Raw genomic sequence first — 23,826 nt, 5'->3', positions numbered from 1 at the left:
AGAGGTCAGGACAAAGGGCAGGGAGGGGGTGGCAGGGCCCAGCTGTGCCTCCTCTTTCGTCCCCTCTGTCAATCCTTGCAGCACCATCATCGATCCACCTTCCCAGCAAGCTCCCACCCCCCACCCCCCGCAGGCTGGCCAGACTTGGCTTCAGGCCCCACCTCCGCCGGCACTAACAAGGGGACCCACCTCGAAGAGCTGGGAAGCAGGACCACGGGGAGGGGAGTCAGAAGGGGCTCACTCCCTCCTTGACAGGCCACAGCGGAGAAAATCCTTCCGGGGAGATTGGAGGGGTCGCCCGATGGGGGTGGGGGAGGGTCAGGACCAGGACCACCCAGTTTGGAGCTGGGAGGGACCCAGCAGATTAGAGACCTGGGTAAAGCATTGGTGCGGGCCTGTAATTACCCCGGAGGAGCAGGGAAGACACCAACCATAGGATGCTGGAGGAAGGGCAGCAGCAAGGCTCCTGGCCTCTCCCCATCCCAGCCATCACCAGGGGAGAGAAAGCAGAGCCCTTTTAGGGGTCTCCTTGGGACCCTCCTTCAGGTCTCTCGACATCTCCCGGTCGGATTTGGTTTGACGTGGGACTGGGAGAGAATTTGGATTTGAAGCTACCGCCAAGGCGCCAGAGCCGGGGCCCCCAAGTTCCAGGTTGGGATTGGGGGCTCCCAGCCCCGCTCCCTTCGACTCCCCCCAGTCCAAGCGGCGGGTGAGTCACCGGAGCGCTCCCTACATAGTCTTCTCGCGCTGTGGCGCGTACCAACGCGCGGCCGCAGGGGGAGGCGGCGGGACGGGCGTGCTCGGGGAGCCGTGGCGTCCCCTCGGCCGCAGCCGCAGGAGAGGCGTCCCGAGCTCGAGGGCCCGCGCTCCGGGGCGGAGGCGGGGCGGGGCGAGCGAGGCGGGCGCGCAGCGGCTCGGGTCCCGGACGCTGGGGCGGGGGGGAGGCCCTCCCCGCGTCGCACTTGGTACGCGCCAGCGGGGAGGCCAGGCCCAGCCCCGGCGGTACAATAGGGTTGGGCCGCGGCCGGGACTGGGCCGGCGCCGGGCAGGGAGCGGGATCGCGGCCGGAGCCGACAGACACTGGGCGGCCGGCGACTCCGAGCCTCGCAGGCCACCAGCCGAGGCAGCCCCGACCTTCTCCGGAGCGCCTCCGCCTCCGAGTCTTGCCCGCCGGGCAGGGCCGGGCGTGATGCGCCGCGGGACCCCTGTCCTGGCCGCCGGCCGCCGCCGCCGTCGCCGCTGAGACCCCAAGACCCCCAGTGACGCCGCGGCCATGGAGAGTGGCCCACATGCAGAGCCGGGTGCCGGCGCACCCCCAGGTATGCCGGGAGCCACGCAGAGGCGAGATGGGGGGAGGTCGCGGGGCCTCGGGAAGGCCGAGGAGGAGGCCAACCCGCTGGGCGGGGACCCCTCCCCCGCCGCGCCCTCTGACCACTTGGAAGTTTAAAAATAAAGGCTGCAGCGGCGGCGGCTCGGGGCCACCGACGCATCCTCTGACAGCTGCCCCCTCCCCCACTCCGGGCGCTAGGACGCCCTGAGCGGCGGGATCCTCGAGGATCCCGCTCCGGAGTTGTTGGGCTGACCCTTCCGCCCCGGCCCAGTGCCACCTCGGTTGCCCCGCCAACACCCCCTTTCCGGCCCTGATGGTCCTCTTCAGTTGAACTGGGACGTCTGTCCCCCTCTTCATCCCGGGTGGGCAAGGGTGACCCCAGCCTGAATGTGTGTATTGGGGGTCCAGATTCTCAGGCCTGGAGTCCTGCATACCAAAGCCTAGGCCTTTGGCGCCCCCCACGCCCAGGCCCTAGCCCAGACCTTGCCCCCACCGCATCTCTCCAGCTGCCGCGCAAAGGGCCTGTTGCTGCTGCGAGCCGGCCTGGAGTGGAGGGGAGGGCAGGGGGAGGTCTCTAGCGGCGGCTGCCAAGTAACCCGCGGGATAAAGACGAGGGGGAGGGGGAGGCGGCATTGTTTGGGGCGAGGGCGGGAGCTGGGGAGTGGGCCGCCTCCTGTGCAGCCAGGCCTGCTCCGGAGCCCACCCAGCCGGATTTGGGGAGGAAGGGGGCAGAAGTAAAGCTGCGTATCCTGCCACCCTCCGTCCTAGCCTCTCTAGGCCCGAGTCTCTCTCGAGAATGAGGTGAAGGCTCAAGGCCGCACTCCCGGGGCCTGCCACATCATTCCTCAGCCTGAAGCTTGGGATGCCTACCCCCGCCCCCCTACACACACTCCAGGCCCCAGAAGACCATCAAAGCTCTCCTCCCCTCCCCTCACCCCACCAACCACCAGTGCCCAGGACTTCTGCAAATCCCATTCGGATCTGGGAGCAGCTGATGAGGGGGTGGGGACAGGTTTCTGGTTGGGCCTGGTGTTGGAGGGAGGGATTTCTCTTTCTCTTTCTTCCTGGAAGGGGAGGGGAGAGCATGATTACTGAGGACCCAAGTTCTGTTCCCACTGACTCAGGGGGGAGGCGGCCCCAACCTCACACCTCCGTAGAGTCCTAGAGCCTAATCCCTGCCACCTCCCTGACCCCTGCGGCGTGGGCTCAGCATGAAACAGTGTCTGTGGGGGCGGAGAGCCCAAGACAAGGTGGAGCCACTGGGCTGTGGGTGGGCTCCTCCTCATGCCAGCGCGGGTGCTTCCAGGGGCTGGTGTGGGTGTGGGAGCTGAGGGATGCAGGTGATGGTGGTGGGGGAGCTATCAGACTGTTGTGGTTGGGGTGGTGTGTAGACTGTGCTGGAACAGTGGCACTTGGATCAGTCTTGGCTCTGCTAAGCCTGAGACAGGACACCCAGGGAGTCCTAGACTGGGTCCATTTCATCTGCTTATTGGCCCTCTGCATCTAATGTGCTCAGGCGCTGGTGCGTACATCGGGGCCTGAATGGGCCTGATGACTGGGCCACAGATGAGGGCCTGCGTGAGTGTCTGGTTTATAATTTAGGCACTTGGATGGGATGCCTGACTGGAGGAGAGGGCCTGGGGGACATGCTTGGCTGTACTGAGGGGCCTGAGGGGGTCTGCATATAGGGTCCTGGGTTGGGAAGACTCTTCTATACACAGGGGCCTAGATGGAGTTACATGACAACCTCGATCAGGCTGCTGGTGAATCCCTACACAGAAGGTGAAGGTGTCAGGGGCCCCTCCAAGCCAAGGGCTTCCAGGGAGTAAAGGTGGTGCCCACTGCATGTACCCTGTCGAGTCTGAGGCATGGGGCTGAGACACTGAGTGCACATGGCATGATCCCTGCCATCCTTGAGTTTCCCCTGCCCCCTGAGCATTTCCAGGAGGCAACATGGAGTAGGGAACAGGTGTGGACTGGGGCAAGTGACTTGCCTCCTCCAGTCACAGTTTATGCCCCTGGAAAATGGAGGTGGTGTTACCAAACCTTGTGGGGTTAATGTGAGGGTTAGAGATGATGCACCTAAAGGAACCTGGCACATAGATGCCCGCAGTACAGTGTTATTACCATTATTGTGGTTATGCTCATCAGAACCGGTGCCAGCAGGGAGGTATGAAACATGGGGGAGGTGAGAACAGGGATTGGGAGCCAGTTTGCTTAAGAATGTAGACTCTGGAATCAAACATAACCTCCTACTGTGTGACCTTAGGTGTGCTACTTACCCTGAGTCTTAAATGTTCCCATCTATAAAATGAGAATAATGCTAGAAATTATCTCATGGAGAGATTGGGATCATTAAATTAGATGAACACATGAAACACTTAGCCTAGGCCTGGGCATATCATTAGTGGTCAATAAACTCTATTTGTTTTTTGTTGTTTATTGTTTTTTAATTCCTTTGGAGGCCTGAGGAGGAGGTGTGATTAATTAGAATTTCAGGAGGTAAATATGGGACAGAGGGCCAGGGAGAGGGGAGTTCTAGACACGTATGAACCAGGGTGGATCTGGGGAGCAGAGGGGCCCCCGTGCTTGAGGGGGGCTGCGGCAGTAGAAGAGAGCCCCTGGGAGGTGGGTGCGGGCAGCCGTCCAGCACACCATGCTGACGCCTGCCATCAGTGCTGCCGTACAGAGGGCAGAGAAGTGAATCAGTCACTACCCTCTGAGAGCTCTCGGCCCAAGGAGGGAAGCAGATGTGCTCGGGGCAGGGAAACCCCACAGGTATACTGGTGATCTGGTGGTCAGTGGGCTTTGCTTGTGGAAGGCTTCACAGAGGAGGAGGCATTTCAGGTGAACCTAAAAGGATGAGTAGAAGTTGGCAAGACTGGCACAATGGGCTGTGTCTCTACATAGGGCAGCCAGCCTAGCTGGTGCCTCCCGCGGACAGCTTCGTCCCCCCTTGGGCCGGTGGGCCCAGTAATGAGCCTCTAATGAGCCCCTAATGTGCAGTCATGCATATGCAAATGAGGAGGAAGGGGCACCAGGCCAGTGTACTCCCCCTTTCCCTCAGGATGGGCATCAGCTGTGGGTGGGGCAGGGCGGGGGGGTGGGGGTGGAGTGAGCTAAAAGCGGGGCCCTGACCAGAGTGGTGGCACTAGAGGGTGGCCAGGACAGGTCTCAGGTCTGACCACAGACCTTAGGCCACAAGCAGCAGGGAGCCATGTCCCTGAGTCCCCACTGGGCCTTGGGACAAGTCAGGGAGCCAAGGGGCCAGGCCCAGATAATGCAGCTTTGTTGGCTATGGCCGCGCTGCCTGGCACCCCAGGGCACAGCCTTCAACGTCTGGTCGTCTGGTCTGCCACCTCTCAGCTGCAGCTCTGCCCTGAGGGGAGCAGAGAGCGTGGCAGGGTGGGGGGTAGAGAGCATGGTGTTGCTACCGCCATCAGTGCTCCTCCCCGTTTGTAAGAGGAGATGTGTCCCCTCACCAGGGATAAGTCCAACTTATCTCCCACTCCTAGTTATTAAGGGCCTTCTCTGTGCCAGGCAGAGTGCTTAGCATATCATGTGCATGGTCTCATTTGATTCTCAAAACAATCCCTGAGTAGGGCCTACTATTATCCTCCTTTTACAGATGAGGATCAGAGAGGGACGTCATTGGCCTAAAGTCACACAGCTAGGAACTGGCAGAGGCAGAATTTGAACCCAGGTTCATCTGACTCTAAAGCCTCTGCACCAAACCTCTAGGCTGAATTATCATGGCTGAGCCAGCCAGCGATAGAGTCTTGCTTCCCTGGCATGACTGATCTATAGGCATCTTGGTCTTAGAGACCCCATGATCCATCCTCTGGCAGGCAGAGGTAGAGCCAGCAGAGCCCTGGGTTCCCTGTGCATCTTGTCAGGTTGGAGTCTGAGGAAGTCAGACCAGAAGGAGGCCCTGGAGCCAGGCAGTGGTGACAGTCCAGCCAGCAGGCCATCCTCAGGCCTCTGCCCTGAGCCTCTAGGCCCTAGCGCGGGCCGACCTGCTGGGGCTGAGGGAGGGCCCGTGGTGGGGCCTGGGCTGTGGGATGGGGTCATTTCCTGCCGCCTAAAATAACAGGAAGTGGGTGCTCCTGATTGGAGGCTGGGAACAATGGCCGCCAACCAGGCCAGAGAGCTCCTTCAGATCTGCTGTCTCAGTTGTGATCCAGCTTTATCTCTCACAGAGGCCCATGGCCTGGCCCCAGTGCCCTGCTGCTAAGGGCCTGTGGCCCAGGGTCTGAGGACTGTTGGAGCAGGCCGCCCCCTCCTCGTTCAGTCCCTCTCAGAGCTGGCTCAGCTCTGTTCAGGCTGGGAGTGATGCTGCCCCCTAAGGGTTCCCTCTGTCCCAGGCCCACAATCCGGCATCTCTCAGAGTTTGTCCTTCCGGGGCCTGCCCCTGCCCCCAACCTCATCCTCCCAGCTCAGATCTCTCCAGGCAGGGAAACCCAGGAGGCTGCCTCCTTTGGGTAACAGAGTGAAGGTACAGATTGTCACGCTGCGTCGGGCCCGAACCCCAGCTTTGATACTCACCAGCTATGTGACTTAAGCACGTGTCTTAAGCTCTCTGAAGCTATTTCCTCATTTGTCAAATGGGGTAATAACGTCTAACTCATAGGGTTGTGGTGAGGATGATAGGGACTGATGTGTTTAAAGTGTTGAGCTGGGCCTGACACAGCATTAGCTATTGCAGCTATTAACTGGACTTACCCTGGGCCCAGGTAAGGGAGTGCCCAGAAGGGGCAGGGAGGACGCGACCTGGATGAGACTGTACGAGTACACTGGGAACACCGTGTCTGAGTGCTGTGTGGGTCTCTGAGGCTTCCTCTGTGCCTCGGATCGGGTGCCTGGCTGTGTGTGTGTGTGTGTGTGTGTGTGTGTGTGTAGAGTTCCAAATCCCACGAAGTCTGATTCCTGTGTATATAGGACAGAGAGAGAGAGAGGAGGGAGAAAAGAATGTGTCTTGTCTCTCGCCATTGTTCAGGCTCTGTCCACGTTGTCTAGGTGTCTGTCTCTCTCTGTGGTGTGTACTCAGTCTCTCTGCATGTCTTTGCCCCTCTGTTGGCCTAGCCATCTTCATTTGTCTGGCCCAGCGCTGCCACCCGAGGAGCTGCTGTGAGAGCCGGAGGGCTCTGGCTACCGGTGCCCCGCTCTGTCCTGTGTCCTCTCTCTCTGCCTCGCGCCTCTGCTCCCCATGCTCCCCGCCCAGGGATGCTGTCTGTGCACCCACCTCCACGGGCTCTCCCTTGGGTGCTCCTTTGCTCTGCCCCCTGGAGGACGGCCACTCACCCCCCACCCCCTACCCAAGTGCCTCACTTCCTGCCTCCTGGTGGCCAGCCTGGGCAGGAGCCTGCCTTCCCTGCATTCCTGCCCTCTGAGCTCAGTGCCTGCCCGCCCCACCTGCGCCCTTCACCGTCTTGGGGGAAACCTCCCTGAGGGAACCACCGAATCACTTCCTTCTTCAGGAAACAGGCAGGAGCCTCAAGGAGGGGTGACATGACGCCTACTAGAAACAGTGTGACATAAGGGTTTTGTCATCAGATAGCCTTGGGTTCAAATCCTACCTCTGATGCTGACATGAGCAATTCACTTAACTTGTCTGTGTAAGTTTTCTCTCCTGTGAAACAGGGGCCATCCATAGAACTTTCCTTTTAGGGCTGTCATAAGAATGAGATGAGATGAGGAAAAGTGCCCGGCATACGGTAGGTCTTCGATAAATTACCTCGTTTCCCTTCCTGGGTTCAGGAGCTGGCAGGGCACACACAGGGCTCTGATATGAGCAGGACCTTTAGGGTTAGGGAGGCTAGGCTTTGGAGCAGCCCGGGGTTTGACGATGTCTGGCTGGGTGGCTTTCCGCAGTACCCCCATCCGTCCACGCACTTATCCATCTGTGTGTTCATTAAACAGACACAGAACCCCTGCTCTGGGCCAGCAGGTCCTAGATAAGCCCTGGGTTCGAAAAAGGAGCAAGGCCCCATCTCTCCTCTCCATGAGCTCTCATGCTGGCAGAGACGGGGCAGCAGGCAAACAGAAAAGCCAGACTGAGTTATCAGTGTGGTGAGAGGAATATTTGGCCTAGCAGCAGTTGCTGGTATGGGAGGAGGGAGGGCCCAGAGGAAGGGACTGCCAGCTCCCAGGGGGTGGAGATGGGGAGTAAGCACCCTGAGACATGGGACTTGGCTCAGATCTTTCAGCAGACCCCAGGTACAGTCCCTTGTGGGGCTCTTGAGAAGACAAGACTTACTGACCCTATGATCAGCTTCTGCAACCTTTGCCCAGGGAATGCTTTTTGTGCCAAGAAATAAATACAAACTATCCGTCTCTTATCCAGTTCTTAACAAATACTTCTGGTAGATATCAGCTTCGCAAAATAAAACTAACAGTGGCTAAAACCTCACAATTTGACACAGACCAAAAAGAAAATACAGTGGCTGAAGGATCACATTTGATGAGTGAAAATAGGAATAATCAGAAATTGGTTTAACCATGCCATGTAGATAACTAACCAGGGCACCTAGGTGGCTCAGACGGTTAAGCATCTGCCTTCAGCTCGGGTCATGATCCCGGGGTCCTGGGATCGAGCCCCACATCGGGCTCCCTGCTGAACAGGGAGCCTGCTTCTCCCTCTCCCTCTGCCTGCCACTTTTTTTAAAGATTTTATTTATTTTATTTATTTATTTGACAGAGAGAGAAACAGAGAGAGAGGGAATACAAGCAGGGGGAGCGGGAGAGGGAGAAGCAGGCTTCCTGCCGAGCAGGGAGCCCGATGTGGGGCTCGATCCCAGGACCCTGGGATCATGACCCGAGCCGAAGGCAGGCGCTTAACCGACTGAGCCACCCAGGTGCCCCAATAAAAAATCTTTAAAAAAAAAAAAAGGATGACTAACCAAGTACTTAATCTGGCTTACTATAATTTGTTCTGGGTAACACTGTCCCAATGGCATTTCATCAGTGTTGGCATGCTTCTGAGGAAAATATTTGTATTTAGGGTCAATAGTCCACCAGGTCAAAAGAAGAGTTCCAAATGTCCCGTTTGCTTCTCGAGAAGTCTTTCTTGTTGAGCTGCTGGAGTCAAACATTTATTATTATTTTTAACTTCTACCTGAGTGCCTTGTCCAGGAAGCTGCCCAAATTCAATTGAGATGGAGTTGTTTTGCTTCCCTTCAAGTGTCTATCCCTTTGCAATAAATTACCACATGGATTTATTCTTTATTAGAGTAAATATTTCCTTCTCCATGCACAGCGTTAGGCTGGGGTGACGCTCAAGTACAGCACTTTATTCTCATTCTCATTCAGTACCATCTGCTGGTGATGTGGTGGTGAGCAAAGCAGACATAGCCCAGCCCTTATAGGGCTTCCTTTCGGTCTAAGGGGAGGCTGACAATAACAAGAGAAGCACACTAAGGAAGTTGAAAATTGTAACAGTCACAGTGCTCCAAACAAGAGGCACACGAAGCCATGACTGTATAGAATGAAGGAATGTATCCTGATCTGACAGGCCAGGGAAGGCCTTCCCTGAGGAAATGATGTCCGAGTGAAGATCTGAAGGCTAAATGGGGGCTAACTAAGAAAAGAGTAGAAAGTGCATGTGCAAAGGCTCTGTGGCAGGAGGGAATATGAACGGTTATCATAATTCAAAGGTCAGTGTGGCTGGAGTGCAGAAAGCAAGTGGGGAGCATGGAGAAGAGATTCAAGAGATGCAGGAGATGAGGACAGGGACTTCAGACTATGCCAGACTTATAGTTTGGGTTCAAGAATTTTGTTTTTATCTTTAAAGCAATGAGAAGCCACTGAGAGGTTTCAAGTGTTGAAGAGTACCATGATTAGATTTGCATTGGCAAACACTTAACTCTGGCTGCTCCACGGAGAGCAGAGTGAGAATGGGTGTGGGGAGAGCAGTGGGGAGACTTTGTAGTCATCCAGGTAGGAGAGATGCTGATGGTATCAGCCAAGGTGGAGTTCATTGATTTATTCATTCAACACATAGTTGTAGAGCACCTATGTGCAGGCCCTGTTGGCCTTAGAGATAGAACAGCTAACAAAACAGACATATATGTGCCCTGGTGGAGATTATCTTCTAAAGGTGGGAGACAATGTTAAAATGGTATTAATACTTAGGGAGAAAAATAGAATTGGAAAGAAAACATACAGTTGGAAAGGGGAGGGAGACTTCATTGCAGTTTGTAATTTAAAATAGGGTCAGGGAGGGTGTAAATGACATTGGAACAAGAGCCTGAAGGAGGTGAGGGAGCGCCCCAATCTGGGGCAGAGGATCTCGGCAGAGGGAACAGCGAGTACACAGCCCTGCAGTAGGAGCTTGCCTGGAACAGTGGCTGGAAGACTGGGGTGGGGGCGAAGAGGAGGAGGAGATGAGGCCCAAGAGGTAATGGGCCTAAGAGGGGGGATCCTGAAGGTCCTCAGAGACCATTGTAAGGCCTTTGTTTTTTTCCTCCCCAAGAGGGCTTCTTCAGAGGATTTTGTCAGGGTTGTGACTTGATCTAACTTTTTTTTTTTTTAAAGATTTTATTTATTTTTTGACAGAGAGAGAGACAGCGAGAGAGGGAACATAAGCAGGGGGAGTGGGAGAGGGAGAAGCAGGCTCCTCGCTGAGCAGGGAGCCTGATGTGGGGCTCGATCCCAGGACCCTGGGATCATGACCTGAGCCGAAGGCAGACGCTTAACGACTGAGCCACCCAGGCGCCCCAATCTAACTTATTTTTAAACAGAATCGCTCTGCTGCTGTGTTGAGAAAAGATGAAAGGGGAACAGAAAATGGCAGCAGGGAATCTTCTTTTTTTTTTTTTTTAAGATTTCATTTTTTAAGTAGCCTCTCCACCCAACGTGGGGCTTGAACTTACAACCCCGAAATCAAGAGCATGCTCCACCTCCACCAACTAAGCCATCCAGGCGCCCCAGCAGGGAGTCTTTTATGGGATGAGAGTGGCTGAACCAAGATGATAGAATTGGAGATGGTGAGAAGTGATTGGATTCAGAATATACTTTGCACACTGAGCCAAAAAGATTTACTGAGAGATTAGATGTGGGGTGTGAGATAAGAAAAGATTCCAAAATGACTAGGATTTTTGGCCTGAGAAACTGGGAGGACGGGGTTGCCACTGACTGAGATGGGGAAAAACTGGGAGAGAAGCAGGGTTCTGGGAGGAAGATCAGGAGCTCAGTTTGGGATGTGTTAAATTTGGGGTATCTGTAAGACATGCAAGGGTGTCAAATAGGGAGTTGCATGAGCGAAACTGGAACTCAAGGGAGAGGTCTGGGCTGGAGATACAAACTTGGTTCTCATCAGCAGAGCAATGGTATTTAAAGCCATGAGTCTGGATGAGGTCACCAAGGAAGTGCATGCAGACGGAAAAGAGATGAGCTGCTCCACGGAGCCTGGGGCACCTGGCGCTAAGAGGTTAGGCAATTAAAGAGGGATCAGCGAAGAAGACTGAGAAGTCACAGCCAGCAAGGTAGAAGGAACACCAGGAAAGTGTGTTGTCTTCACAGCCAAGTGCAAAAGTGTTCAAGGAGCATCAAGGGATCAACCGTGTCAAACGCAGCCCCTGGGTTACCAAGACGAAGACCTAGAAACGGCTGCTGCTGATTTAGCAATGTTCACTGGTGACCTTGAGAAGAGCAGTGTCATGGAGCAGTGGGGGTGAAGGCCTGACCCAAATGGGCTCTTGTAGCAGAGATCGGTAGAAGTGGACAGATTCCTCTGGGCAGGTGCCGCTTACCGAGCCCCTGCCAGGGGCCAGAGATGCTGTACCTACTCGCTGTTGTGCCAACACCTCAGTGAGGAAACTGAAGCTCACACAGGCTCAGGGCTTGCCCAAGGTCCCACAGCAGAGCTGGGGTTTCCCACCCAGGCCTGTCTGACTCTGAAGCCTAGGACCTTTCTTTCTACTCCACTGCATCTGACACTGGAGTGCAGGTCCCTCCAGGCCTCATCCCCCCACCTCCTCCTCTCAAGCTGCACACAGCTAGCCGGGACCTACTGGGACATTCGTGTCTTGCCTGGTGGGTGTGATTTACCTAGGTGTAGACAAACATCCGCCTACCAGTTTTCCTTGCAACACCTGCAGCACGCACAGGTGCTAGGAGAATGACAGTAAACAGACCTCACCCTCAGCCTCAAGCTTAGTACGCTCACACCGAAGCTTTCTGGCCCCAGACAGTCCTGGGTTCAAATCCTGCCTCGGCCACATGCTAGTTCTATGACCCTGGGCAAATCACTTCATGGGGTAAGCTTTGACCGTCTCATCTGTATAATGGGCATAACAATTTCTGCCTCTCAGAGCTCATAGAAGGATGCAGGATAGGGGTACAAAGGCCTAGCTCAGTTCCCAGTATATAGTAAACACTCACTAAATGACTGCCGCTAGTTATATTGCCCACTGGAGTTGGAACAGAGTTTGCAGGTGTCTGGGAGGTAGACTAATCGGGGCCAGGCAACCTTCTGCAGCTGGTGTGGGGAAAGCGGGGTGGGCTGTCCTGGAGCCTAGGGGCTGGCCAACTTGGAAGGGCCCTTAGGGAGACAGGGCCTCAGCTGGGGCCCTTGCCTGGAGCCCAGGAAGCTGCAAGGGAGGGAGTAAGGGAAAAACTGTGAGCCTCAGATTTTGTTGCATAACACATATTACTTCATACTGCCTTAAACGGAGGCAGGAGGCTGTAACTAGTAAGAGCCGGGGCTCTGGTGACAGATGCTGGGTTCAAGTCCAGGCTCCTTCACTTACCAGCTGAGTGACCTCAAATTGCTTTACTTTTCCCATCTATAAAAAAGATATTTATAGTGCTCCTTCATAAGTAATTGTCAGTGAGGACTAAAACAAATGTGTGTAAAATGCTTTGAATATAGGAAGCTGAGAAATTGAGAAACATGTAACTGTTAAGGGTTATTATTATGACTAAAATCACAATATTGTGAGATAGGTACTATGCCTATCCTGCAGCAGAAGCTGTGGCACAGAGAGGGTCTGTAACTAGCCCAAGGTCACACACTTGATGGGGAAGCCAGAATTCACATGCAAAGAGTTTGCCTTCAGAGCCCACATTCAGCCACAGGACACCTGTCTCCCTGAAAAAGGCACCCAGAGTCCCAAACGTGACCCCTTGGGAGCGTCCTCTCCCTACACCCACGTTGTCACCCACAGGGGTGGGCGTTTGCCACCTCCCGAGAGGGCCAGATTTCCCAGAGGAGAGGACTTAGTTGGTGGAGGCATCCAGTAAAAGTAAAAAATGCTTCCTTAGATAGAGCTTCTCACGGACCCTGGCCCTGCTCCCTGAGCCTGCGTTTCGGGGGCCGGGTCCCCATTGTTCCCTTCAGTGCTCAGTAGCAGCAGATGGCTGCGGGGCTCAACATGCAGAGCTTTATGAGACCCACAGGGAAAGGGCAGGAAGTGGTGTTTGCTGGCACATGAATTCTGCGAGGCACTTCCCTGACATCCCTGCTAGCTTGGGCTCATTATCCCCATTTTACAGATGTGAAAAGTGAGACTTAAAAAAGGTGGACTGGTTGGGGCGCCTGGGTGGCTCAGATGGTTAAGCGTCTGCCTTCGGCTCAGGTCATGATCCCAGGGTCCTGGGATCGAGCCCCACGTCAGGCTCCCTGCTCAGTGGGGAGCCTGCTTCTCCCCCTCCCTCTGCTTCTCCCCCTGCTCACTCTCCCTCTCTCTCTGTATCTCTGTCTCCAATGAATTAAAAAAAAGAAAAGTGGATTGGCTTCACCAAGGTTACCTGCTGGGGAAGCATGCCGTCCATTCCCGTCTTGGGGTACTAAAAGCAGAACCGGGCCTGTCTTTCAACTCTCCAGAATACACACATGCTCACCCGTGTGCATATGCAGGTCCGTACCAAATCACGTGGCTTCCTTACTTGGCACTTGGCTGTCTTTTACAGGGATCTTGAAATATTATTGTCTTTTTTTTTTTAATTTTTTCTAAAGATTTTATTTATTTATTTGACACAGAGAGAGAGAGATCACAAGTAGGTAGACAGGCAGGCAGAGGGAGAGGGAGAAGCAGGCTCCCCGCTGAGCAGGGAGCCCGATGCGGGACTCCATCCCAGGACGCCGGGATCTTGACCTGAGCCGAAGGCAGACGCTTAACTGACTGAGCCACCCGGGCGCCCTTGAAATATTATTGTCTTAAAAGAAGAAATCTGTGGGTGTTTGGGAAAGGAAAAAAGGTGACAAACTGAAAGTAGCTGGCTGCCGCGCCCATGGGGGAGTGAGCAACACTGCATCCCACTTGTGCCCAAGCTCATGTCCTTCCTCTTGGCCAGTCCCACGTGCCCAGCACTGGCACCCTTTGTGCACCAGGCCTTGGGGTGGGCCCTGTGACCCCAAAGTAAAGCAGAAAGGTGGGGGAGGCAGACATGGAAACCAGTCATTACCACTCCGGGCATTAATCAGTGCTACCGACTTTTTCTCCGTCTTTCCGATACACCCTGCTCCCTTCTGCCCCTTCTGCAGATGCTCTTCTTTTTGCCAGAACCCCCTCCTCCTTGCTTTGTCAACCGCAGCTCATCCTCTGGCTCTCAGCTTGGTTTTTCCTTCTTCGGGAAGCCCCCCAAACATAGGTTAACCACCTCTGCTGTGTTGCCCTCAGACATAGTCCTTATTCTATGCTGTAACTGCCTAGCTGTTTGTCTGTCTACCTGCCAGAAGGTAAGCTCCACAGAGGCAGGGAGCATGGCTGTGTTCTCACCGCGGTATCATTAGTATCTGGAACAGGGCCTGGCACACAGAAGGAACTCGGTAAGCGTGTTGTGTGAATGAATGGATGTCAGTTGGACGAGGGTGAGAGCTCCGTGTGGGGCTGATGGCAAGGATGTGCTATCTGACTCTCTCTCCTCTCTTGTGTTGGTCTTCCAGCTGTGGCAGCCAGGACCCCCCTAGAGCCAAGACCTTCTCCAGAAGGTGACCCCTCCCCGCCGCCACCACCACCACCGATGTCAGCCCTGGTCCCCGACACTCCCCCGGACACCCCTCCTGCCATGAAGAATGCCGCTAGTTCTAAGGAACTCCCACTGGAACCAGAGAGCCCCCCAGGGCCAATTGGGCCTAGATCAGCCCCCCAGCAGGAAGAGTCTCCTTTCTCAGAAGTGAAGATCAGGGGACCCACCCCACCAGCCACAGGCCCACGGGATGCCAGGCCTCCTCGAAGGAGCAGCCAGCCGTCCCCAACAGCGGTGCAAGCCTCTGACAGCCCTCCCACCAAGCAAGGTATATATGGTGTCCCTCGTCCTGGGCCAAACTCCTCGGCTCGGGCCTCCAGCCCTGGTTGATGCCACTGGAGGGAATCTCCTGGGCCCAGGAGGAGATGATAAAAGGGATGGGGATGAGACCTGGGGGAGGGCCCTGAGGTTGACTCCCCTTTTTGGGGCGAGCCTCTGACCTAAGTCTGTTCTCATTCCCTTGACTAAGATGTAAAGAAAGCAGGAGAGAGACACAAGCTGGCAAAGGAGCGGCGAGAAGAACGGGCCAAGTATCTGGGTGAGTGTTGGGGAAGCGTCATCATCCCTACCACCCTCACCGTCAATCTCTTATCCACAGCACTAACACTTTTGAACGCTTAATTGCGTGCCCTGTGCTAAGAGCCGTACGTGCATTATCCCATTTAATTCTCTCCACCCGTTCTGAAGATGGGGAAACAGAGGCTCAGAGAGATGAAATCATTTTCCTAAGCCACACACAGCTAGTGGAATACCTGCGATTCAGACCCAGAAGCCTCATCTCACCCTCAGTCCCATGCTCTTAACCATGCAATACGTGAAAATCTGTCCAGCAGGCTCCAAAGTCAGACAGGGATCTGGCCCTAAACTCATGTCTCCTTTAGCACCGAGAAACCATGAGGCCAATGGGGGAGAAAGAGACCTTCCATCAGGGAAATCCTCCTTCTAGGCCTGAGCCTGTCTTCCAGAAGCCCTTCAGTATGAGGCAGGGAGTCTGGGAGCAGAGGGCCCACCCCTCCCCCACCTCCAAGCAGGCAGAAGAAAGACCCACCTGGGGCCAGGGTAACAGGGAAGGCCATTTACTTGACTGAGACCCCTCACACCCCCTGGGGCTCCTTCCCCACAGCGGCCAAGAAAGCCGTGTGGCTGGAGAAGGAGGAGAAGGCCAAGGTGTTGCGGGAGAAGCAGCTCCAGGAGCGCCGGCGGCGGCTGGAGGAGCAGAGGCTTAAAGCCGAGCAACGGCGGGCAGCCCTGGAGGAGCGGCAGCGGCAGAAGCTGGAGAAGAACAAGGTGCGTGCGTGCTCAGCGCTAACTAGGGGTGCACGGGTCTGCGGACACGTGCACGCACGCACACGCGTGGACGCGGGCTCAGTGTGGACGCACATCTGTGTCCACGCCCCTGCGTCATCTGTGTCCATGCGGTAGTATCTGTATCCGTATCTACAGCTGTGTCCCTGAGCGTGCACCGTCTGGGCATCTGTGCGGCGGCAGATACATTTGGTTCTGCGCATGCTGGGCGGGGGGGCACCTGTAGCCGTGGGCGAGTCCGTGCGAGTGTTTGTGTGTGTGTCCCAGGCGGGTGTGTTTAATGCAGGCGGAGATGTGTCTCTGAATGTGCTGAGCCCCAGGATGGGAGGAGGGCCCTGGCTTGAGCCCTGGTGAGGAAAGGAAGGAGAAAGTGGCCGGGCCCCCTGTAGGGGTGGGGGGGTGGGGGCTTAGGCTAAAAGGAGAACGTAGCCCCAAGGTCAGGACCCTCAGGGCCAGGGGGACATGGCCCCACTTGGGAGCCTCAGGCAGGGAAAGTCCCACCCTATCCTCAGAGAAACAGCTCATACATCCAGGAAATGACTCAAGAACAGTGAAAGGCTCCCCAAGAACAAGTTGGGAGGAATTTGTTACAAATGGTCTTTAATCATAGCAAGGATTCAGTAACCTTGGTTACCTGCAATGAGTCAGGGAAAACTTGGGTGGGAGAGACATTGTCACAGCAGAGAGAAGGGCCTTTCTCCCAGGTATGCTGAATGAGTCTGAGCCCAGACCTCTCCCCTCTCCCCTCACCCCACCAGGAGCGCTATGAAGCAGCCATCCAGCGGTCAGTGAAGAAGACTTGGGCTGAAATCCGGCAGCAGCGCTGGTCCTGGGCAGGAGCCCTGCACCACAGCTCCCCAGGACGTAAGACCAGTGAGTAGGCTGGAGGGCCTGGGAGGGCGGGGGGGGGGCGAGGCAGGGGCCTGATGAGTGGGGCCAGGGAGGAGCTTCGGTGGCAACAGGTGGCAGCCCCCTGCAGCAGCAGGTATGCCTTGCTTCATGGGACTTGTGTCTTCTGGAATGGTCTTGTAAACCAAGCTGTCCCTTCCCAAGGACTTCTGCTATCAAGTCAGAGGTGAATTCTCTTCGTTTGGTTTGCTCTTCAAACCGCTGTCGTTTTAGATGAGCCTCTTTGTTCCCATTATTACTATTAGTCGATGATACAGAAAAGAACACTTTAATGCCCTGCAGACACTGGGTATTTAAGAAAACTGTCGCCCCCTTGTGAACTTGTCTTGGGAGGTAGATGTGTGTGTCTCTGAGTTTTCTTCATGTAGGGCCATCAGGATCTGGGTCTGATTCTTGGCTGGCATGTATGTCCCCTTGTGTTTGGATGTCTTTATGTAATGGCAAAGTTCAATATTTCCAGCTGTGTTCCTTTCAGTGTACGTGCTCATGGATCTGTGTGTTGTGTGTCTTAGTACGCGTTTGCCTTGGTGTGTCTGTTGCTTTGTGTACCTCAGTGAGGGCCCCCCAGTCAGACAGAATTGGGTGAGGACCCCAGCTCTGGCACTTGCAGTGTGACCTCTAACCTCTCGATGTCAGTCTCCTCATCTGTAAAATGGGGATAACCATACTACTTGCCTCCGAGGTTGTAGGTAGATGTTTGGGAGGATCAAGTGAGGTAACATGTGTGTGGTGCCCAGCACGGTGCCTGGTACGTGGTAAGCAGCCAACAAACATCAGCCGTTACAGATATCGTGATGAAGTTGCCTCGATGGGTTTGTGCCTGTGTGCATCCGGGTCTGACACATCGTCTGTTAGTGTTTGTGTTTCTGGGTCTGTGCATGTCTGCACACACGTGTGCATGTGGAAGTGTGCCTTTTACTCTCTATGCCCGTGCCCGCATGTCTTTGTCTTTGTGTGCCCCTATGGATGTGTGGATTTGTGGGACCGTGACTGTGGTTCTTCTGTTGAGGACTGTCTCTGCACTTGTCCCAGTACGTGGGGGTTGTAGCCGTAGTGCCTTGGCGGGGCAGCGCCAGCAAGTGCTGAGGCTGGGTGGCTGTGGGGGAGCGCCCAGCCCTAGGGGATGGCTTCCTGGCCAGGAGGGCTATAGTGTCATTAGTTCTGCTCCATCCCCTCCATCTGTTCCTTCTCCATCAGCTCCCCCAATCCAGGTTGTCTCTGGTCCCTTATCCTCCCCCTCCTCCCAGAGCCAAGTCTGCCTCCTCCTCTCCTTCCTAGCCTGCCCACTCCTCCCTCTCCCACCCTGCCCGCGGAGCATCCTGCATGGAAGGCCTCAGTGCCCCCCCTGGCTCCTGTCCGGCCCGGCCCTAATGCCGTGTCTTTTCCCCTCCAGGTGGGAGCAGGTGCTCCGTGTCGGCAGTAAACCTGCCTAAACACGTGGACTCTATAATCAACAAGCGGCTCTCAAAGTCCTCTGCCACGCTCTGGAACTCCCCCAGTAGAAGTAAGAGAAGGCCCAGCCCCCCTCCCTCCAGAGCCCCTTGTAGCCCCCCACCAAGCCTCCTCCAGAGCTCAGCAAGAACCCCAGGTTCCAGGACCCCTCACATACGCCAGGTCACCATCCCCACTCTACCCCACTCAGTGCTCTGCGCCCCTCAGGGGAGCTGGTGGTGGTGTCTGGGTCTGGACCCTGGGGACAGAGGTGTGCCCTGCAGGGGAGAAGAACAGAGACAAAGGGCAGTGTCCCAGCAGACAGAAAGCCTGGCTGGGGCCTCAACAGCAGGTGGAGGTGGGGGTGGGGGTAGGGGTGGAGAGTGGGAATGGGCAGGCAGCCTCATCTCCAACCACTGCCAGCTGGCCTCGGCTAGCCTTAGGCAGGTGGCCTTGTGCCTGAGCACCAGACTAGCCTGGGTGCTGTGTGTGCAGGGGGGCCCCTTATTCCAGGTCCACCCTGGAGGGCGCAAGCAACCCCACACCCTCTCTGCCTTCAGAGCCCTAGCCGGGGCTTTAGCTGGCTCCAGAGTTGTGGCCGACCAATGTGGCATGGCCCTGTGTTCCCACCATGCACTGGTGCTCACATGTGAAGGGGCCATGGTAGGAGTTATTTATAAGTTTCTCCAGCTTTTATTTGGTTGTTCTGTTGCCTAGCAACCAAATCAGCTGCTGTACCAACTCCACCTGACTGAGGCTTAAAAATAACCCAGCAGCTGAGGGGACAGAGCAGGGTGGCCCAGGCCAGCCAGGCCCCCTAGCAGCCTCCATCTGGCCTGGGACACCCCTCAGTTAGGAGCACAAGGACCCTCACTGTCCCCAACCCCTGGGGTCATCCTCCCCAGGCCAGCCCTCTGGTAGCAGGAGGAGCAGTGCTTTGCAGTGGGATGGGAGGAGACGGGGTCTTTCACCTAGGGAAAGTGGTAAAGGGGGCCCTCAAGCGGTGCAGGACACTGCCCTGGGAAGCCTCTCCTTGCCTGGGTCTGCAGTGGAGGTCAGGCCCCAGGGCAGACAAATGTGGCCCCACCTGACTGGGGTAAGGGTCCTGGGGGAAGCCTCCCTGGGCTTGGCATGGATGGTACCTAACAGTCCCCCTGGGCTTCTGCCTGCCTGCTGAGGCCCCCAGCCGTAACCTGCTCCTGGCATTCTCCTTCTAGATCGCAGCCTGCAGCTGAGCGCATGGGAGAGCAGCATCGTGGACCGCCTGATGACACCCACCCTCTCCTTCCTGGCACGGAGTCGCAGTGCGGTCACGCTGCCCCGCAACGGCCGGGACCAGGGTAGGGGCAGCGGCCCTGGGAGAGCCCCCACGAGGGGCGGGACAGGGGCCAGCCTCGCTCGTGGGCCGCACCCCGACCGCACTCATCCCTCTGCAGCCGTGCCGGTGTGCCCGCGCTCGGCCTCCGCCAGCCCCCTGACGCCGCCGAGCAGCGCCCCCCGAAGCGCGCACCGCTGCGCCCCCGCTGGGGAGCGCGGGGAGCGCCGCAAGCCCAGCGCTGGGGGCAGCCCGGCCCAGGTCCGCCGCCGGCCCGAGGCCTCCCCGGTGAGTGCGCGCGCAGGCGCGGCGGGGAGCCGGGGCGCAGGGAGCGCGGCGCCGTTAAGCCCTGCCGCGCCTCTCCTTCCCCCTCCCCGCCAGGTGCAGAAGAAGGAAAAGAAGGACAAGGAGCGGGAAAATGAGAAGGAGAAGAGTGCCCTGGCCCGGGAGCGCAGCCTCAAGAAGCGCCAGTCCCTGCCGGCGTCTCCGCGCCCGCGCCTGTCTGCGGGCACCGCCGAGCTCAGGTGGGCACGCGCGGTGGGGCCTGCACGTCCCCGGCGTCCCCCGGCCGTTCTTTCGTGCATCCACCCATGCACAAATATTTGTTGGGCCCCCGCCCCTAGAATGAAAATGAAAGCTCCTTGCGGGCAGATTGTGTGTGTGTGTTTTGATGGCTGAAGTAGCCTAGCACCTAGAACGGTGCCTGGCATCTGGTAAGCACCGGCCAAATACCTGCTGAATGAGTGAACTGGACCTGCCAGGTCCTGTTCTGGCCGCTGAGGACACGTCGGGGAGCCAAGCCAGGCCTCAGTTCTTGCTCTCATTTACTGAGACGGACATTAATCTAAGACTCGCAAATGAATATGTGACTACAAACTGGGACGTATGCTCTAAAAGGAAATAATCTGGTTCTGTGAGAGCCTATAAGGTGGGGAGAGCTGAGCTACCCTGGGGGGGGGGGGATACTTCCCTGAGGGAATGACATGCTCAGAGGGTGTGTACGTGTGTACGTGTGTGGACGCTGTGCTCAAAGCCTAACTTTTTCTTTTCTCTCAGTCCCAAGGCCAAGGCCCAGCCATCCTCCCCCACATCCTGGCACAGGCCTGCCTCTCCCTGCCCCAGCCCAGGGCCAGGCCACGCTCTACCCCCCAAACCACCATCCCCTCGGGGCACCACTGCATCACCCAAGGGGCGGGTTCGGAGGAAGGATGAGGCCAAGGAGAGCCTCAGTGCTACAGGACCTGTGGACAAGAACCAGAGCAAGAGCAAGACCAGTGAGGAGAAGGAGCCAGCAGCCCCAGCCTCACCAGCACCCTCGCCTGTGCCCTCCCCCACCCCAGCTCAGCCGCAGAAGGAGCAGCCCACAGCCGAGATCCCTGCAGGTGGGCTGGGCAAGGGAAGCCCACTTTGCCTGTGTGGGAGACATGGTCAGAGATAGGGGCCTAGAGGTGCCTGGGGACTGGGTGTTGGAGGCTCCGGCCCTCGGCAGGTCCAGGCCCAGAACACAGGCCAGAGGGGAGCACTACACACCACCTGAGTCCATGGCAGAAGTTGGGTGGGTGGGTCTCCCTGAGGTCCAAGAAGCTCGGGGCAGGCAGTGGTGATGGCGGTGCGTGAGCTGGTGTGTGCTGACTCCTGGTCCTGGATCCCACTCCAGATACTGCTGTCCTGACCTCACCCCCAGCTCCTGCTCCACCAACGACCCCTAGCAAACCCATGGCCGGCACCACAGACCGAGAGGAGGCCACTCGGCTCCTGGCTGAGAAGCGGCGCCAAGCACGGGAGCAGCGGGAGCGCGAAGAACAGGAGCGGAGGCTACAAGCGGAAAGGGACAAGTAAGTACGCCCTTGGGGACTGAGGGGGGCCCTTACGGAGGCTGCGGGAGAAGCGCAGGGCGGAGCCCGAGTTTCCTCTGTGCCCCAGGCGCATGCGGGAGGAGCAGCTCGCGCGGGAGGCCGAGGCTCGGGCCGAGAGGGAGGCGGAGGCCCGGAGGCGGGAGGAGCAGGAGGCCCGAGAGAAGGCGCAGGCGGAGCAGGAGGAACAGGAGCGGCTGCAGAAGCAGGTGCCCACCCACCCCCGCCCTGCCCCCCGCGGGTGGGTGCAGGCGCCTCCTGGGGGCGGGCTGGGGGCCGGCCCGGAGGGAAGGGGGGGATCCCGCTGCTTAGAGCTCGCGGGGGTCCTTGGCAGAAAGAAGAGGCCGAAGCTCGGTCCCGGGAAGAAGCGGAGAGGCAGCGTCTGGAGCGGGAAAAGCACTTCCAGCGGGAGGAGCAGGAGCGGCAAGAGCGCAAAAAGGTCTGCAGAGCAGTGCGGGGCTTCCGTGGGCGGGGCCGTGCTCTGCGCTGGGTTCCCGCTTCAGTTACGCGGCCAGTGGAGGCTGGGGCGGTGGGCCCTGCCTTGGGCTTGTAAAGGGTCGGTCGCGAAGGAGTTGGAGTGAGTGCTGGTTCCTGGCCTGGGAAGGACATTCAGGACAGGGGCTGGCTGGTGGGAGGTTTCCACGTAGGGCAGGACTTGGACCTAACTGACGTGGGGCCTCCAAACAGCGTCTGGAGGAGATAATGAAGAGGACTCGGAAGTCAGAAGCTGCTGAAACCAAGGTCAGGATTCCCCAAAGGCAGTGTTGGGGGTGAGGAACAGAGCTGGGGCGCGTGGGAGGGGGGCACTCAGGGTCTGGGCCGGGAGAGAGGAGAAGTCAGCACCAGAACCGGGTGGGGGCCAGATAGCCCTTGAGTCTGACTGCTCTTCCAATTCCAAGCAGAAGCCGGACAGGAAGGAGGCACAAGCCAACAATTTCAGCCCAGGTAAAGGCCCTGTTCCCCTCGTCTCCATCCCCTTAGCCACCCACCCTCAAACTTCCTCCTCTCCCTAGCTCCTAACTGATGGGCCTTCCTTCCCTGTGACAGAGCCTGTGAAAGCCGGGGAGGCTCGGCCCCCGGGGCTGCAGAAGGAGGCAGTGCAGAAAGAGGAGCTGGCCCCCCAGGAGCCTCAGTGGAGGTACCAGTTACCCTGAGCGGGGAGGCAGGATCACACTGGAGCTGTGGGGTGCCTGGGTGGTCTTGGGGTGGGAGTGCCTAAGTGTTGGCCCTGCATCCACAGCCTGCCAAGCAAGGAGTCGCCAGGGTCCCTGGTGAATGGCCTACAGCCTCTCCCTGCACACCAGGAGAATGGCTTCTCCCCTAAGGGGCCCTCTGGGGACAAGAGTCTGGGCCGAACGCCAGAGGCACTCCTGCCCTTCGCAGAGGCAGAAGCCTTCCTCAAGAAAGCTGTGGTACAGCCCCCACAGGTCACAGGTAGGGATCCCTGACTCCTGGACCCCTGCCTGCCCTCCCAGCAGCCTTCTCCAGACTCCCCAGCCCTGTCCTTTCTTCCAGCTCTGCCAGAGGCCCTGTCACACTCCACCCTGAAGACCCCCAGACATCTGGGCTTGGAGGCATGGTTTGCCTTGACTCTTTCCCCCCCTGCTTTTTTCCCAGAAGTCCTTTAGGAGGTTGCCTTGGATCCAGGTGCAGCTGAGGGCTCCTATGCATCATCTACCAGGACGTCTGCAAGAGAAAGAGACAGCACAAAGCCAGAAGTGGCCTGGGCCCCTGGGGGTGGGTCCTCTGTTATTTTTAATCTGCACCTTATAGACTGATGTCTCTTTGGCCGGAGCCAGATCCTGCCCCTCAGTGCATTCGTGTGCTCACACGCGCGCCCCCCCCCCATACACACACATACACTCACAGCCTCTCTGGCCTCCTCCCTCGGGGAGGGGCCACCTGTAGTATTTGCCTTGGTTTGGTGGGGTACAGTGGATGTGAATACTGTAAATAGCTTGTGCTCAGACTCCTCTGCGTGGAGGGGGCGGGTGCAGGAGGCAGACCCTCCCAAGACTCCCTGGGGTGATCTTCCTCTCTCTATTTAACTGTAACTGAGGGGGAACCCAGGTCTGGGGATGGGGGGCACCTTGGGCCACAGGATCCTGGTTGCTTTAGGGGTACCCATGCCCCCTGCCCTCGCCTGGAATCAGTGTTATTGCATCTGATCAAACTTCTCCAGAAATAAAGTGAGAATAATTCTGCCAGTCCTGTCTATCCTTGGGGCTGGTGGTGGGTGGGAGCAGGTGGCCTCCTGCCTTCCAAGAACTTAAGGAGCCAGGGCCTGGTGATATCTGCCCCTATCCGGTACTAGTTCTAGAGCTCCTGCATGTGGTGTCCATCTTGTAATGAATTCATTCATTTAACAAATATGGTACCAGGCAGTGGACTACGTTGTAGGGATGCAGTAGTAGGAAAAGATGTAGCCTCTGTTCTCACAGGGTTTACAGTCTAGCAGGTGAGTGTCATAGACACTCAGTTGCTTACTCAACATCCGTTCCCATTTGCCCAAATGATTTTGTTCAAGTGGCCATCTTCCTCCTGGATCCCCCCCCACCCCCCACCTCCGTGCTTCAGCAGAGGTAGATCCTAGGCCTAGGGCTGAATCATGATTGTAATGAGGCAAAAATGATGGTCCCCAACCCCTCATGAGTGACTGGTTTAGGTACAGGCATGCGACCCAACTGTGGTCAGCAGATATAAAGAAGAGCCTC

At 57.1% G+C, this 23,826-nt stretch overlaps 1 protein-coding gene across 4 annotated transcripts; it reads left to right on the top strand.

Annotated features, from left to right (window-relative positions):
- The first annotated feature begins 945 nt into the window (after positions 1 to 945).
- Positions 946 to 23,319, top strand: MAP7D1 (MAP7 domain containing 1). 4 transcript variants are annotated; one of them, XM_036108089.2, is made up of 18 exons: positions 948 to 1,319; positions 14,217 to 14,567; positions 14,769 to 14,837; positions 15,423 to 15,586; positions 16,363 to 16,477; positions 17,907 to 18,017; positions 19,162 to 19,284; positions 19,381 to 19,547; positions 19,641 to 19,783; positions 20,316 to 20,641; positions 20,917 to 21,094; positions 21,183 to 21,321; positions 21,447 to 21,551; positions 21,800 to 21,853; positions 22,015 to 22,057; positions 22,160 to 22,250; positions 22,353 to 22,546; positions 22,730 to 23,319. In XM_036108089.2, the coding sequence occupies exons 1-18, from the start codon at positions 1,274 to 1,276 to the stop codon at positions 22,738 to 22,740; spliced, it is 2,430 nt and encodes an 809-aa protein (XP_035963982.2). In that variant the 5' UTR covers positions 948 to 1,273; the 3' UTR covers positions 22,741 to 23,319. The 4 variants fall into 4 exon arrangements, with proteins under 4 accessions (XP_035963983.2, XP_035963981.2, XP_035963982.2 ...); XM_036108088.2 differs by having other exon boundaries at positions 947 to 1,319; positions 19,162 to 19,547; XM_036108091.2 differs by lacking the exon at positions 17,907 to 18,017.
- Positions 23,320 to 23,826: the final 507 nt, after the last annotated feature.

Source organism: Halichoerus grypus, chromosome 5 (assembly GCF_964656455.1).
Source record: "Halichoerus grypus chromosome 5, mHalGry1.hap1.1, whole genome shotgun sequence".
Lineage (NCBI taxonomy): Eukaryota > Metazoa > Chordata > Mammalia > Carnivora > Phocidae > Halichoerus > Halichoerus grypus.
The sequence above is the reverse complement of the archived record's forward strand: the minus strand, read 5'-3'. Positions and strand labels throughout refer to the sequence as shown.

Coding starts and splice junctions, on each gene's coding strand:
- MAP7D1 (XM_036108088.2), top strand. CDS start 1,274: ATGGAGAGTGGCCCACATGCAGAGCCGGGTGCCGGCGCACCCCCAG. Junction 18,018..19,161: donor CTGGAACTCCCCCAGTAGAA/GTAAGAGAAGGC, acceptor TTCTCCTTCTAG/ATCGCAGCCTGCAGCTGAGC. Junction 21,322..21,446: donor AGGAGCGGCTGCAGAAGCAG/GTGCCCACCCAC, acceptor GGTCCTTGGCAG/AAAGAAGAGGCCGAAGCTCG.